General features: G+C 40.1%; 2 protein-coding genes across 2 annotated transcripts in view; one reads left to right on the top strand and one right to left on the bottom strand.

Moving 5' to 3' along the window:
- LOC311301657 (uncharacterized protein) overlaps window positions 1-16,785 on the top strand; it is a 55,420-nt gene that overhangs the window by 10,262 nt on the left and 28,373 nt on the right. The gene's annotated exons all lie outside the window — the stretch shown is intronic.
- LOC311301750 (uncharacterized protein) lies at window positions 4,084-7,383 on the bottom strand. The gene is made up of 4 exons (XM_084427072.1): window positions 6,192-7,383; window positions 5,493-5,802; window positions 5,027-5,395; window positions 4,084-4,984 (listed from the first exon to the last, which is right to left on the bottom strand). Exons 2-4 carry the CDS (start codon window positions 5,542-5,544, stop codon window positions 4,839-4,841), a joined length of 567 nt encoding a protein of 188 aa, XP_084283198.1. The 5' UTR covers window positions 5,545-5,802; window positions 6,192-7,383; the 3' UTR covers window positions 4,084-4,838.

Here is a 16,785-nt window from a genome sequence, read left to right on the forward strand (position 1 = left end):
GCAAAATTACTATAGATTAAATTAAAACAACGAATTATGGAATTAAAGTTATGGTAGGAACTCAAAACATCAACAATTCCATATTAAATGTACATGAATATCACAGAATAAGGTAGTGGTGGGGTTTTTTTTTTTTTTTTTTTTTTTTTTTTTTTTTTTTACCACTGTCCACTGTGTGTTAGTAGGTGAGAGCAGATGATACTCAGCATGTGTTGGATGTCGTGGAGTTCAGCGTTAGGGTGGTCTGCTCCTCCGCTGACAGCTTGGGCGTAGCTCGGTCTGCCTGGATGGGCCGGGCTCTGCTGTGGACGGGCTTCAGCTGCTGGAGCTGTGGGGCTGTTGTAGAACGGTCTCTGTCTGTAGCGGTCCTGTCCTGGTGCTGGAGCTCCGGGCGGTGCTCTGGGTGCTGGTGCTCTGGATGGAGCTCTGGGTGCTGGTGCTCTGGGTGCTGGTGCTCTGGGCGGTGCTCTGGGCGGTACTCTGGGTGTTGGTGCTCTGGGTGGTGCTCCGGTCGGGGCTCTAGATGAGCTGTGGGCTGGGATGTAGTATGCTGGAGGGTGTCTCGATGGATTGGCTGGGTTAGGGCTGGTTCTGCTCCACCTGGGGCTGGTCTGGTTGGTCCTGTTTAGAGTGACATCTTTGAGTCTCTCTGCAAGGATATGTACCAGGTTCTTATAAAGGTGGACGTGGTCGTATAGACATTCAGTGTCGAGGTCTGGATGGTGGGCCAAGTGGACGTTGGGCAGGAGGGCACAATGTCTAGAGATGCTGGAGTTTATTTTATTAATTGTTTTGGGGTGGAAATCTGTCCTCTGAAGTAAAGTGGACAGGATGATTTTGGAGTTGGGGAAGGTTTCTCTAGCTTTATCCACGACGGCTCTGAGGGAGTCCGACACTCGGTCCTGCTGGCTCCGCAGGTCGTTGGTACCCGTGTGGATAATGATGTGGCTGGGCCGGCCTAGCTGGGACTCTGTCAGGAGCTCCAGGGCTTTGTCAGTGGTGGGACACCAGAGTTTAACAGCTCTGTGCTGGGGGAAGAGTTTCTTTACATCGATGATGTATTTCTTTTCTCTCTCTCTCTCTCTCCCTCTCTTTACCACCTCTTTCCTCATACTCTCTACACTCACTCTCACTCTCTCTCTCTCTCTCTCTCTCTCTCTCTCTCTCTCTCTCTCTCTCTCTTTACCATCTCTTTCCTCATACTCTCTCTACACTCACTCACTCACTCTCTCTCTCTCTCTCTTTACCACCTCTTTCCTCTTACTCTCTCCCTCTCTTTACCACCTCTTTCCTCATACTCTCTACACTCTCTCTCTCTCTCTCTCTCTCTCTCTCTCTCTCTCTCTTTACCTCCTCTTTCCTCATACTCTCTACACTCACTCACTCTCTCTCTCTCTCTCTCTCTCTCTCTCTCTCTCTCTCTCTCTCTCTCTCTCTTTACCTCCTCTTTTCTTTTACTCTCTACCTCTCTTTACCACCTCTTTCCTCATACTCTCTACACTCACTCTCTCTCTCTCTCTCTCTCTCTCTCTCTCTCTCTCTCTCTCTCTCTCTCTCTCTCTCTCTCTCTCTCTCCCTCTCTTTACCACCTCTTTCCTCATACTCTCTACACTCACTCTCTCTCTCTCTCTCTCTCTCTCTCTCTCTCTTTACCTCCTCTTTCCTCATACTCTCTCTACACTCACTCACTCTCTCTCTCTCTCTCTTTACCACCTCTTTCCTCTTACTCTCTCTCTCTCTTTACCACCTCTTTCCTCTTACTCTCTACCTCTCTTTACCACCTCTTTCCTCATACTCTCTCTACTCTCTCTCTCTCTCTCTCTCTCTCTCTCTCTCTCTCTCTCTCTCTTACCACCTCTTTCCTCATACTCTCTCTCTCTCTCTCTCTCTCTCTCTCTCTCTCTTTACCTCCTCTTTTCTTTTACTCTCTACCTCTCTTTACCACCCATTTCCTCATACTCTGTACACTCTCTCTCTCTCTCTCTCTCTCTCTCTCTCTCTCTCTCTCTCTCTCTCTCCCTCTCTTTACCACCTCTTTCCTCATACTCTCTACACTCACTCTCTCTCTCTCTCTCTCTCTCTCTCTCTCTCTCTTTACCTCCTCTTTCCTCATACTCTCTCTACACTCACTCACTCTCTCTCTCTCTCTCTTTACCACCTCTTTCCTCTTACTCTCTCTCTCTCTTTACCACCTCTTTCCTCTTACTCTCTACCTCTCTTTACCACCTCTTTCCTCATACTCTCTCTACTCTCTCTCTCTCTCTCTCTCTCTCTCTCTTTACCACCTCTTTCCTCATACTCTCTCTCTCTCTCTCTCTCTCTCTCTCTCTCTTTACCACCTCTTTCCTCTTACTCTCTACACTCTCTCTCTCTCTCTCTCTCTCTCTCTCTCTCTTTACCACCTCTTTCCTCATACTCTCTCTCTCTCTCTCTCTGGGAACATATTTCATATATGCTGGGTAAGATTAATGGTACATGTTATCATCATCTCATACATCTATTTTGTAACTATTTTACTTTAACTATTTAACTATTCTCTCACTTTTACGTGGTCTCGGTCTTGTCACAGCCTTGACGGTCTTTGGTCTTGGTCTTGTCTTGGTCGATAATGCAACATTATTATCCGCAACGGAACGGATTGAAGCGCGCGTCCGAGTGAAGACAGTGCGGCGTGTGCGCCCAATATACGAGAAAACACTTTATCCGCGCCACTGAACGCAGCGGCAACGAGCACTTTGATCACTTGATTTAAAAAACACATATCCGTGACATGATGGGTTTTTAACTTCATTCAGGAGATTTTGGGTAACTGCACAACTGACAGATGACTTTGAGCGCAGTCAGCGCACCGCCAACGGTGTGTGTGTGTGTGTGTAACCATAGTGACAAAACGACCAACTTTCGGATCCCGCACTTAAGCCTATAATTTCGTTTTTAAACATTTTATTATGTATTTAAAAGTTGCAGAATGGATTAATTTGGAGACTCCGAAAGCGGCAGAGATAGGCAGGCATTTGCTTAGATGAATTTGTGTCTTTGATATCTCTCTGTGTGTGTGTGTGTGTGTTGTTTGATTACAGTATTGTATTTAAGATGGTGTTAGACTAAATAAATGGTCTTTTAAATATCATCTGCATATCTCCGTTGTGTTGACTAAACATTAGGCCTAATCCAAGTTTATAATTGCGTATCTTTAATTTGATGTTACGATTTCATCTACACATTAAGTATCATTTCAATTGGTTACAAATTTCTCATTCTTTAGACAGTTGTTGGAGGAGCAAGATGGTGTTGGAGGTGTTTGATGTTTTGTCAGATGAACCAGTCAGTACCAGTCATGTCAGTCCTCAACAGTACACAAAAGTTAAGGGAGTCTCAATCCTCTAATAGTGCAGTAACAGCCGTCATGCAATTGCTACACATAGTTGATCTCACCCTGCAAAAACATTTACAGTGAGCTCACAGTCACACACATGACATGGTCTGTCTCTGTATTGTTCTGCCTGTGTAGTTGAAGTAATACCATCTAATATGTATTGAATGTAAACTGCGGCTGAACCCTAGTATGCTGCTGTTCTTGAATTCATATACTGCTTAGCTTCAACACTAGTCTATTTTTTTCCCTCCGGTCTCGACTTGGTCTCGGTCTTGGTCTCGACTTGGTCTTGGTCTTGACTTGGTCTGTCTTGGTCTTGTCTTGGTCTCGATACCCTCTGGTCTTGGTAGTGTCTTGGTCTCGGTTTAGGCGGTCTTGACTACAAGTCTACTTTGAAGTGCTTCATATTGCAATACAATATAATCTCTCTCTACAGCAACGCTCTCCCACATATTAAGCTATTGTAACTGCGCTTATTTCCGTCGTTGGTATAAGTGGCAGTGGGTGGAATAGACAAGAAATGTGCAGTTTTCTACCATCTTGCTGACAATGTTTCTTTAGTCATTCGGCAGTCTTGCAGACTGAACCCCTGCAGGAAATCCACCCTTACAGGCTATTCTTAGCATTACTGTTAGTTTCACTTCTTTATTTTAGCAGTTTCCTGCATGCCATTAAACTCTAGAAGTAAAATCTTGAAATTATTAGTGAAGTATTGTAAAGTATTTATTAGCATCAGCTTGGTAAAAGAGAATGACTTTCAACACTGTAGGCAAATATATCCATAAAATCCATATAAATGAAAATAAATCTTGGCTGTTATTTGCACACAAAAAAATTCTAAACTTTATGGTGTCACTATTTAATATTACATAATGCCACATATACACAACATCATCATCACATAATACTGGAGCTTCACATCACAGAAATGATGAATATGTGCACGAGTCTGTCATCTATTATCTTCTTACTTCACTCTCAAGCTGTCAGGAGGAGAATGACTATCGCCATTCACCAAAAATAAATCTAATTGATGCTTTATTCATTCATAGATATTCATGTTAAGTGAGACTCTAGCACACTTGCATTTATACATTTGCAGAAACATTGACACACACTTCATGATCACATGATCATTGTCACACATCATCAGTCTCTCACTTCAGCGGTTTGATCCCGCCACAATAAAATCAGCCGGATAATTCCATCAATTCAGGATTGAAACCTCAAAAGATTCATTTATTACATTAAATTTACATACATTACAGATGCTTTTATCCAAAGCGACTTACACATGAGAACAACAGAAGCAGTTAAACTAGCAATAGGACAATAATATGCAAGTACGATGAGCCTTTCCAGTTTAATCTAACGCTGTACCAGTTTTTTTTTTAAATATTGAAATATTGATTCACCAATATTTGTGCATTTGAATGTTTTCATACATGAAACGTTGAATGTTTTAGATGCCGCCAATACATAGATATTCCAGAGTAGGATCTGCTGCTGTAGTTCGGCTTGATTTCTTCTCAGAGTTTGAGCTTCTGACTGGAATCAGTGTTGGTGAAGCGACTGGAGCTGCAGAAGATGAATGTTCAGACGCATCACCTGTAGGACATTAACATCATATTTTACAGTGTTGTTTCTCACCTGAATACTTGACAGTGTATCTGACTGAGGTCTCGAGTTGATTTCTGCGAGTAAGCTGACATCTCCACTCTCTGTTGACATCTTCATTCAGGAGTGTTGTAGTCAGAGTGAGGATACAGTGATCTTGATCTGATGATGATAATATCTGATATCTGGAGTCTGTCTTCAGATCAACACCAGCCTGATTCACCCACAACAGCTCAAGACCCTCAGAACGGACCAAAGAATCACAGGAGTATATATATGAGAGTCCAGCATATGAATACAACTGACAGGAGAGAGTCACAGAGCGGCCTGGACTGATCTCAGTCTGTGAGAATGAAGATGATGATGATGATGATGATGAAGATGATGATGAAGACACTGAAACTGAACACAAGACACAAATCACAGACTCTTCAATCATCATCTGAGTTTAAAGGGAGAATCTGCCCTTTTTAAATTGACCACATAATCATAAACTTACCATGAAGAACATGCAGAAGAACATCAGCATCAGGTCCTTGTTGTCTGTCCATTCACATATTGTCTGCATCTGTATAATCCATAATCTTCTCCTGTGACGTTCTTGATGTTCAGAGAGCAGTCAGACTCCAGACTCAGTCTCTCATGTCTCTCTGTGTTTTTCTTCTTTATCCCTCCAGTAATCAGTTCAACTCTCCCTGAATCACTGTCATAGTAGGTCCATGTAGTTGATTTGCAGTCAGAAAGAGCTTTATTACAGGACAGAGAGACATTTTCACCAGAACTGATGAACACTTCCACTCCACTGGTTCCTGAAACACAGTATATCTCAGTGATCATTATGAAATATATTAATAAATGAAACATAAAACACACCAGCATAAAAAGCAGAAGTTTTAAATCATAGTATTTTTCCTGACTTAAAGCAAACAACACACTCTCCAGAATAAACTATTAGTCTTTATCAGAGAGCTGTTCAAATCACTGACACACTCTTAATATGAAGATAATTCTTCATCATCAGATGTTTGAGTGACACTATGTCCAGTATCAGGAATAATACAGTATGATCTGTGTGTATCAATACACAACTCTGAGATCACAACGTGAATGTGTGCAAGAATAAACTGAGCATGTTCAAATGAACTCTTTCCAGACTAATTCCACTAAATGTCTTTAGAGAAAATACAGATTTCTTTACCTGTGAGAAGTGAAGAGAGAATGATCAGTCCCAGCAGACACAGATCACACTTATCAGCCATTTTCTGTTTCTGTCAGTCTTCCTCTGCATTATATATAGTTACAGCTCCTCCTTTAACCCTCTGTCGTCTGAGGTGTTTTCTGGGTCCTGGAGGTGTTCTGACATGCTCTGACATTTGTGGTTATTTCTGTTACTTGTGACATTTTCATGGCTAAAGTCTGATTACACTGTATTCAGCACAAACTCTGCTACAATAATATATCAGCAGCATGTGTGTAAAAGTTTGTAGTTTTGAGATAATGACATTTATGCGTGGTTTGTGAAAATACAAAAAAAAAATTCTCACTGAAATAAGGTCATGAAACCCATACTGATTATTTCTTCACAAGACTTTTGAAAATTGTAAGACGTGATTTAAAAGTTGAGAGACTAAGACTATTACGTATATCTTGTGGTAAAGTATTCCAAATTGTCGGAGCTATACAACTAAAAGCTCGACTTCCCATCGTAGTCAAACGCACAGATGGTACTACAAGAGTCACAGAAGCAGAAGACCTGAGGGATCGAGTAGGTAAATACACATGCAGAAGTTCACTCAGATATGAAGGTGCTAGATCATGAAGAGCCTTATAAGTAAAAAGTCAAATCTTGAATTGGATACGATATTTGATCGGTTATATGCTCATTCAAAGGTGTTCGTGTAATGATCCGAGCTGCTGAGTTCTGAACCATCTGAAGTTTGTGAATGAGTTTCTGTGAGACACCACTGAGCAGAGAGTTGCAATAGTCAATTCGAGAAGTAACTAATGCATGCACCAGAACAGCAGTACTATTAACAGAAAGGGATGGTTGGAGACGATTAATATTTCGCAGATAATAATATGCTGAACTTGTAATATTATTAACATGTGCCTCATAGGACAGAGTACTGTCGAGGACGACACCCAGAAGGAAAGATAACAGAGTTGTCGATAGCAAGTGAGAAACTTTCACAATTTCTAAGCAAATTAAGTTTTGCTTTAGTGCCTACTAATAAAATTTCAGTCTTTGCGCTATTAACCTTGAGAAAATTGCATGTAAACCATGATTTGATTTCAGAAAGACAAAGCAACAGAGAGGAAGATGGAAATATCGAACTAGGCTTTGAAGATATATAGAGCTGGGTGTCGTCAGCGTAGCAATGAAAATTTATATTAAATTTACGAAAAATCTGTCCTAGAGGCAATAAATATATGATAAACAGAAGAGGGCCCAAGACTGATCCTTGAGGTACACCGCTGGTTATCTGAGATATCCGCGATTTAAATTGTTTTATCTGAACAAACTGAGTCCGACCAGATAGATATGATCTAAACCAATCATAGGTTGTACCAGTGATCCCAATGTACCAAACCGATCCCCTTTCCAGTAAAATGCTATGTGAGATAGTGTCGAAGGCTGCACTTAAATCAAGAAGAATGAGTATTGATAAAAGTCCAGAATCTGCAGCCATTAACAAATCATTTGTGACTTTAATTAATGCTGTCTCCGTGCTATGATATGGACGATAAGCAGACTGAAATTGCTCAAACAAGTTATTATCCGTTAGATGAGTATGTACCTGCTGAGCAACAATTTTTTCCAGTAATTTAGAAAGAAAGGGTAAATTAGAGATGGGTCGAAAGTTTTCAGGGTTGTTACAATCCGCACCAGGTTTCTTGGGTATAGGAGTTATTGCCGCTAGTTGAAAGGATGAAGGAATAGTACCAGTAATAAGAGAAGAATGTATAATTTTAGTTATCAAGGGTAATAAAGAAGGTAGACAAAACTTAACAAAATGTGTAGGAATAGGATCTAACTGACAGGTAGTAGATTTAGATTTTTGAACATATTCAGCTATTTCATTCTCAGTAGGCAAATAAAAACTAGAGAAAGCAGTTAGATTGGAAGCATCATAAAGAGAGGAGAATAAACCACATGCCCCGATGTTGGGTGTTAAAATCTTATGAATAGTTTCAATTTTTTCGTTGAAACAATTCATAAAAATATCACATGTAGTATTAGAATGCGAATGCAACGAGAAAACATCTGGTGGTCGCAAAATACGGTTCATTGTTGAGAACAGCATTTTTGTATTCCCATCACCAGAGTTTATCATACTGGCATAATAACTAGTTTTAGCAGTAGAAAGGGCTTCTTTGTAGTCCCTGATGTGGTGATCATACATTTCCTTGTGCACAGTTAGACCAGATCTCGTATATAAACGCTCTAGTTGACGCCCCTTAGCCTTTAACAGACGCAACTCAGAGTTATACCATGGAGCAGTATGAGCAAATGAGACAGTCCGAGTTCTAACAGGTGCAACAACATCTAAAATATTCTGCAGCTGATCATTATAGCAAGAAGTAAGCTAGTCCAGGCTAAGTCCGTCAATATTCAACAAGTTATCAACTTCATTAGAAAACACAGACAAATCAGTGTTCTTAATATTACGGAATGTGATAGTACGGCTTTGAACAGATTTTGATACAGTTAATTTGGCACTGAAAGACACAAGTTTATGATCCGATATAGACAAGTCACGTGAACTACAATCAAAAGGTGTTGTTCCAGTACAGCAAATAAGATCGAGTGTGTGACCCTTTGAATGAGTCGGAAAATCAATAAACTCTTCCAGTCCAAAACTGTCCAAACATGATAGAAAGTCTTTTGTATCAGTAGCAGTAGCTCTGTCCACGTGGATATTAAAATCACCAACCATAATCACATTTGGAGAAGCAGAACATAATAAAGTTAAAAAAGCAGAAAGTTCAGTTAGAAAGTTAGTGTTAGATTTGGGTGGACGGTAAACTGTTATGATAGTGGGTATGGTCCATTTACTTGTAGCACCATGGATTCAAAAGTAGCGTAGGAAGGCACAGCTATAGTAGAGACCTTCCATTTCTTATTATAAAGCATTGCTAGACCACCACCTCGACCCGAGACTCGGGGCCGACAGACATAAGCAAAACCTGGAGGAATGGACTGATTCAGCTGAGAAAAATCATTTTGCTGCTGCCATGTCTCAGTCAAACAGAAGAAATCAAACTTACAGTCATTCAGTAGATCCCAAACCAGCGGCGCCTTATTGTTGATTGAACGAATGTTGAATAATCCAAACGTAAAAACGTTCGTTGTTGGTTCGATGAGTGTTGACTTGCCAAGATGAGCTAGCACAGAGTGATCAACAGTTCGTTCCAATTTCCTTGTCGAACGCGCAGATGATGACCAGAAGGACTTTATAGAGTTTAAATCATCGTAATTGTAATTCCGTCTTGATCCGCGATGAATATATTTGCGACGAGGCTTAAAGATGTCAGTATAGAAATGAAGATCCGGAGGAGACAGGTAGCGGTTGGAACGAAACTGTAGAAGTTCTTCGGCGCTGTATAGAAATACCGACACAGCAGGCTGAAATAGTGGAAGTAAGATAATCCAGATTAAGATGATCCATGAAACCATCGCGTGGAGCCTCATTTTTTCCGATATTAGGCACAGAGAGTAGCCAGACACTCCGTGTAAACAACAGAGTTTTAAAACTCAGACTCGGATCTCTCCAAATGTTGTGCTTATCGTTTTAAAAACATAAGCCAGACCGTTACAGCGTCCAAACAACTCAGTGAGAATTAAAATAATAATTTAAAACAAATAAACACCCGGGAACAGCGGCAACTAAGACGCGCCAGCGTTCGCTCCCGGAAGCCAACAAGAAGGTTTTATGTAAGGTAATATGTAAGCTTTTCACACCTGAGAAAGACAAAGACACTCCCCTAATGGCCCTATTAGGAGCTATCAAGCCCTGCCATTCTGAGCAACATTGCACAAAGAATGAGGAGATTTAAAAAAGAATGGCTTTTTGATTGTTTGGATTTATTTACAACATAATCCAAATATACACAACAAATGACAAAAAAGCACTCATTGAAAACAATGATCCAAAGAAAGTGACCTTTGTGCCATTCCTAAAAACATTGTACATACCTTTCATTTCCAAGGTGTTTGATTCTCACTTTACCATGTTCATGTACAGAGACTCATGTTGAAGTCGTGTATACACTATCCCAGTGTAACTTTGTCCTCTCTGTAGATTGGGCTCATATAGGCTCTGAACTGTGTACTTTAACACTGAGGATTTTGCTCTGTGGTCTTGAATGGTCTTGACTCTGAGTGACACTCAACTTTCCTCTACAGATGTATAGATGCTACAATTTGTTAATAGTTGCAATAGTTGTTCTCGAAATAAAAGAGAATGTGTGAAAAGTACAGAGATCTCGCAAGACAGAGAAGGAGAGAAAGACGCTGGCGAAGGTCTTCCACCAAGACTCAACCCCCTCGAGACGAACCGATTCATCGTGCACAGCAGTTAATAAAGATTATCAGACAAGTTGAAAGATCAAATAAGAACATAATAGACATTGCATACAGTTTTATGGTTGAAAATGAAATAAAATGTTCAAATGAAGATGTGTTGAATTTGAAGGGGGAACTCAACCTAAAGCCTAGTTTGAGCTTGGCCTGCAAACTTAAGGGTCATAGGTGTGTGTGTGTGTAGCTATAGTTACATAACATGTTTCAGGGTGTTAAAACCACATGTGTTTTTGAAGAGAACTTGGAGCATATCTTGCTTCACAGATCGAAAAGGTGTGAAGCCGAAGAGAAGTCAAAGGGAACAGGGGAACTTTCCATATAGAGCTTTTGGTGTGTGTGCTGCATAAGACAAGTGTGATAAGACCTGTAGATAATCTGAATATGTGCTTTCACAAGCTTATGTTAATGAAAGTCCCAAGCATTACCTTAAAAGGGAATTAACTGTACTAAGGCCTTCTTGCAAGACTAAAGTACTTCAAAGACAAGTAGGTTTGCTTTTCACTGCAGTCTCACCACTAAACAGATCATATCTGCAACAAGCGGGACAGCACCAACATGTGTGTTAGATGGTTTGAAAAGGCTTGATACATAAACATATACACACACATAAACACATATTAAATAAATAAATGAGTTCTTGGAAGTTTTGTTGTTTCATAATCTTGTAAGTGGGCAGTGCTTTTGTTGAACAGAGTTCTTTAGACTGGATAAAAGAGGGTGAAAGTGATTAATAGAGAAGGTTGTGTGTGCTTATTACAGTAATAACAGCTTATTACCACCTATAGTTACATTTTAAAGTCAAGCGCCCTCTAGTGGTCCTGTTAATAATGACAGTGTCGTGTGTACTATTGTTGTATTTTGTACAAATACTATTTGTTGTACTATTTGATGTGCTTTTTTCAAAAAAGCCATATTGGAAAGTAAAGATCAAAATAATTAAACTCTTATCACATTAAATTATTATTTAAAAAAAAAATTCAAATTATAAATAAATCTTTTGTAACAAAGTAAAAAAAAGAAAAGAAAATGTTTTAAAAGCACTGCAGATGATAAAACCATGATTTATATCAAGTCAAATCAAATCAAATTGTATTAATAAAGCACATTTAAAATCAACCTTGGATGGCCAAAGTGCAGTACATGAAAAAAAAACACACACAAAAAAAAAAAACCAGAAAAGGCAAAAATGACTAGAAACACGAAAATAAAAATAAAAATTAAGACAAGAAACGCAGTAGAATTACAAAGAATTGAAAGCACAAGAGAAAAGATGAGTTTTAAGCACAGATTTAAATAGTGTAGACGCAGTTCTAGCATATAGTGGGAGGTTATTCCACAACTGAGGGCCAGCCACTGCAAAAGCTCGATCACCTCTGCATCGTAAGCGAGATCGAGGGACAGACAGAAGATGCTGATCTCTTGACCTAAGTGATCTGGGTGGGTTGTGATTGACAATTAAATCAGAGAGATATTTAGGGGCTTGATTACAACAAGCTTTGTAGGTGAAAGTTAAGATTTTACAATTCGATAACGAACTGGCAGCCAGTGTAGAGAGTGCAGGATTGGGGTAATATGACCACGTTTACGGCTGCCGGTGAGCAAACGGGCAGCTGCGTTTTGGACCATTTGAATACGAGAGATTGCAGACAGAAGAAGCCCGACATATAGTGAGTTACAGTAGTCCAGTCGTGTGGAAATGAAAGCATGAATGACTGTCTCGAAGCTGTCTCTACTTAAATATGAGTTAACTTTGGCTAGCCGGCGAAGGTGATAAAACTAGCGCTAACTGTGCTGTTAATTTGTTTGTTTAATTTAAGACTGCTATCAAGATAAAAACCCAATTTTGTAATGTTGGTTGTGAGGTGTGGTGTGAGTCCCTAGGTCAGTACAGTTACTGTTAGAGAACTCATTTGAACCAAATAGAATGATTTGGGTTTGATCATCGTTCAATAGCATGAAATTATTTGTAAGCCACAGTTTAAGTTCATGAAGACATGCATCTAATCTCTCAAATGCTTGGCTATCTTTGTGTTTTATGGGTATGTAGATTTGGATGTCATCTGCGTAGCAGTGGTAAGACACACCAAATCTACTCATGATAGTTCCCCGGGGTAACATATACAGAGAGAACAGTAGAGGTGCCAGAACCGATCCCTGGGGCACACCACAGGTGAGGTGGGTCGCTGAGAATGTTTGAGTGCCAGTCGAGATAAAAGGATCTTATGATCAACGAAATCAAATGCTGAGTTCAGATCTAGTAGCACTAGGGCTACAGTGTTCCCAGCATCAGTAGTCATGAGGATATCACTGAGGACCTTTAGAAGAGCAGACTCTTCTAAAGTGCTGGGAAGCGGTTTGTAGCCAGACTGAAAGATGTCAGAGATAGAGTGAATGAGCTAATAATTCTGCAGCTGTATAAAAACAGATTTTTCGAGAATTTTAGATATGAATGGCAGGTTGGATATAAGTCTATAATTCTCATATACAGCAGGATCAAGTGAGGGCTTCTTAAGAATGGGAGTCACAGTGGCGACTTTAAAACAGTTTATAATTGTTGATAATGTTCAGAATGTCAGATCCAACAGTATCGATAACCTGTTTTAAAAAGCGAGAGGGAAGAATATCTTGGGGAGAGAAGGTGGACTTTAATTTCAAAGTTATTTCCCTGCATGTCTGGAGGGAAACCAGCTCGAGTTCGCTCCACTGTACCCAAGAAAAAATAGGATCGGGTGCCAGCTGATTGAGAAATGATAAAACTGTGATTTAACAGAGGGGTTAAGAACAGAGTCAATGGTTGAAAAGAGAGTTCTGGAGCAATGTGAATTCCTCTTAATGATATCAGACAGGAGTTTGCTCTTTGCTGCCATTTCTGCCTTTTGAAAATTATTTAACGAGGCAGTCAGCATCTCGAATGATATTTGGAGCATGTCTCTCTTCCATTTTCGTTCGAGCCGTCTGCACTGTTGGCGTAATGTTGCAGTTTATCCATGGCTGAGACTTATGTTTGGGATGGATGAGCTGAGGTGTGATGGAGTCAAGAATGTTGGAGCATTTATCATTAAAGTCTTGTAATGTCTTTCTTTGCCAGAAAACATGTCATGGGAATGTGAGGTTAGGGTGCGAGACCAACGTACATGATATGGTGCTGTATTGGGTGGAGCTGGAAGAAAACACTGGTCTGTGGTCTGAGAGTGGAAGGTCACTGATTTCAATATCAGCCACCGATAGACCGTATGACAGTATTAGATCTAGTGTATGACCTTGACAGTGTGTGGGTCCATTTACCCATTGAACAACATTTATAGAGGATATTACATTTTAAAAGTCTTTAGCTAAAGCACTAGCAGGGCAGCATACATGAATGTTAAAATCACCAATTATTAAAATATGGTCATATCTCGTCAAAGCATGCCCCAGGAGATCAGAAAACTCATTGATAAAGTTACTAGATGAAGGTGGACGATAGATTAGAAAGAGTAGAATAGGATAGAGGGAATTTAAATGAATTTCCTGGACTTCAAAGCTCGTAAAAGTGGCCGTTGACAATAAACGACACTGAACATTGTTTCTAAAAATAGTCACGAGTCCCCCTCCCCTGCCGGTTAACCGGAGAGTGTTGTAGCGACACCAGCTCAAAAGAGGGGGAATGGACAATTATTGATTATTAATTATCAATAATCAATAACTGATACTACTGGTTATCACTTACACACTTTAAATTACCCAAAAAGGTAATACAAAGCCCATATAGTTGTATCTCTATATATAAACAATTAACCACAACGAATTACAATTAATTATGAATATACAGAATGTGTTAATATTTGAATAACTTTCCCCAAATCTTTTGGAATTTTAAAACAAGACATTGAACTTGAAATTGAGAAACTTGAGGTTGAATTTCAGAAATTTTGACACTGTGTTTATCATTTATTTGAAATACTGTGTGTTACTGTTATATATATTTTTTTATTTAGTTTTTTTTTTTCATTCTTTCAATTTTAAAAGATACAATTCATGCAACAGAACAAACAAATAGAAAAACACACTTACCTTTTCATTAATTAGCTGCATTCCAGTGGTCTGAGTGGTTAATTGGTTTTATTATTTTCTTACGATCGTCTTTGCTAATTTTTCCTCCAAACACGTTGCGCTAGGATGATCCCGTGCTGGCCTCTAAACATTGGAGACTTCCCTTTCTTTCTTTTCTTTTTAGTCTAAAACTAAAAACTAAATGATATATTTGGGGGAGGCATGTGCAGAGTCATTTTCTTTTAAATTTTGGTAAATGCCATGATGAAAAACTTTACTTTTTGGGTTTCCACCATCAGCCATGGTGTTTGCCACTTCCAGACAATCGTTAAATTGTTTTAATGACTCTGATGCCATTTGTAGATGTTTTTTAAAGAGAAATAATTAAATGATAAAGTTAGACGCATTAATCTGGTGTCTCAGTGAATTATTAAAATACACAGTCCACAAACATCACATGGTGTCAGAGGAAAACCATGGAGCAGTTGAAGCCTCCTAACTCCATATGTTCACCAGAGCACAGGGACCGAACCAAACCATTGATGCACACGTGACTCACTTGAAGAATAAGACGAAAGACTGTGAATGTGGACGATTAACTGATGACTTGAGTAAAGGTCGCATTGTCTGTGGTGTTAACAATGACACCGTGAGAGCTAGGCTTCTCAGGGAAACGGGTTTGACCCTAGCAAAGGCAGTGGATATCTGTCGTGCCAATGAAATAACACAAAGCCATATTATGAAAGTGCTGCATGAAGAAGCAGAAGAGGCTGTGAACAAAATCACCAAGACAAAGTCCACTGTCAGACAGGCGAATGTCAAGCACACGGGGACAGAGAAGGACGAGTGCACGAGGTGTGGTGACGTACATGAAGCCAAGGAAGTGTCCGGCTTATGGCAAAATGTGTAATGAGCGCTCGCAGAGGAACTGTGTTAGCCGCATGTGCAAAACACCACAACAAAAAGGCAAACCTAGAAGATTGTAGAAATAAGTCCATGAGATTGAACAAGAAGATGCTGAATTGTTTATACGTACCATGGAAACTGAACGAAGTGAGCAAACAGCTAGCAAACGGCTGACACAAATGAATACAGTCTCTACCATGGAAAGTAAAAACAAGAAATGGACTCAAGAATTCAGAATAAACAACTGCATACTTACCTTTAAGCTAGACACAGGAGCAGAGAGGAACGTGTTGTCCTTTAAAGACTTGGAGAAAACCTCTAACAAAAAAACACCTCTGAAGAAGTCAAACTGCACGTTAGTTACATATTCTGGCCACACGATGGAGACAAAGGGTAAAGTAAGGCTCAAATGTGGTTACAAGACAATGGCCCTCATTTATCAATCTTGCGTAGAAACGGGCGTATATGTTGGCGTAAGATTATGCTTACACTCTTCTCATCGCCTGATTTATGAAGCTGTGCGTACCTTTGAAATTCTGGTGTACGCAATACCTGCCCTTGATAAATGCCGCGGCTGAAATCGATCGTCATTAGAATAACACGCCCCTATATATTCAAGTCTCCGCTCCCCCCACGCCCTCATTTTACGCCATGGACACACGGAAGACGGCAAAGAAGAGAAACTTCTTTGTAGTTGGGGGCCTTAAGCACATTTTCGCGCAAATTCATCTAAAAGCGCCAAATTTGGCACAGATGTAGCTCAGGTCATACCGACATGATTTAGCTAGGGCGCCGGAGCCAGCGACCCTCGGGGCCAAGATGGCGGCCAAATCCAATATGGCCGCCGCCCGAAAAGGGTTCTGGCTTTAACTTTTGAACCACATGAGTTACAAATACAAACTTGATATGTTTTTCAGCTTAATTGATCATGAGAAACACATAGGAATGTTTATATTTATGACCCAGTATATCTGGACCCCTCGATCCTCCAATTCCAATATGGCCGCTGTCCAAAAAAGCAGTTTGGGCTGTAGTATGGGGCCTTACACACCATTGTACGCGCAAATTCATCTACAAGCACCAAATTTGGCACAGATGTAGCTGAGGGGATACTGAAATGATTTAGCCAGGGCGCCCGAGCCAGTGGTCCCTGAGACCAAGATGGCGGCCAAATCCAATATGGCCGCCGCCTGAAAGGGTTTCGGCTATAGCTTTTGAGCCAGATGAGATACAAATACAAACTTGATGTCTATTTTACCTTCTTTGACCA

The sequence above is a fragment of the Rutilus rutilus genome, assembly GCF_951802725.1.
Source record: "Rutilus rutilus genome assembly, chromosome: 1".
Lineage (NCBI taxonomy): Eukaryota > Metazoa > Chordata > Actinopteri > Cypriniformes > Leuciscidae > Rutilus > Rutilus rutilus.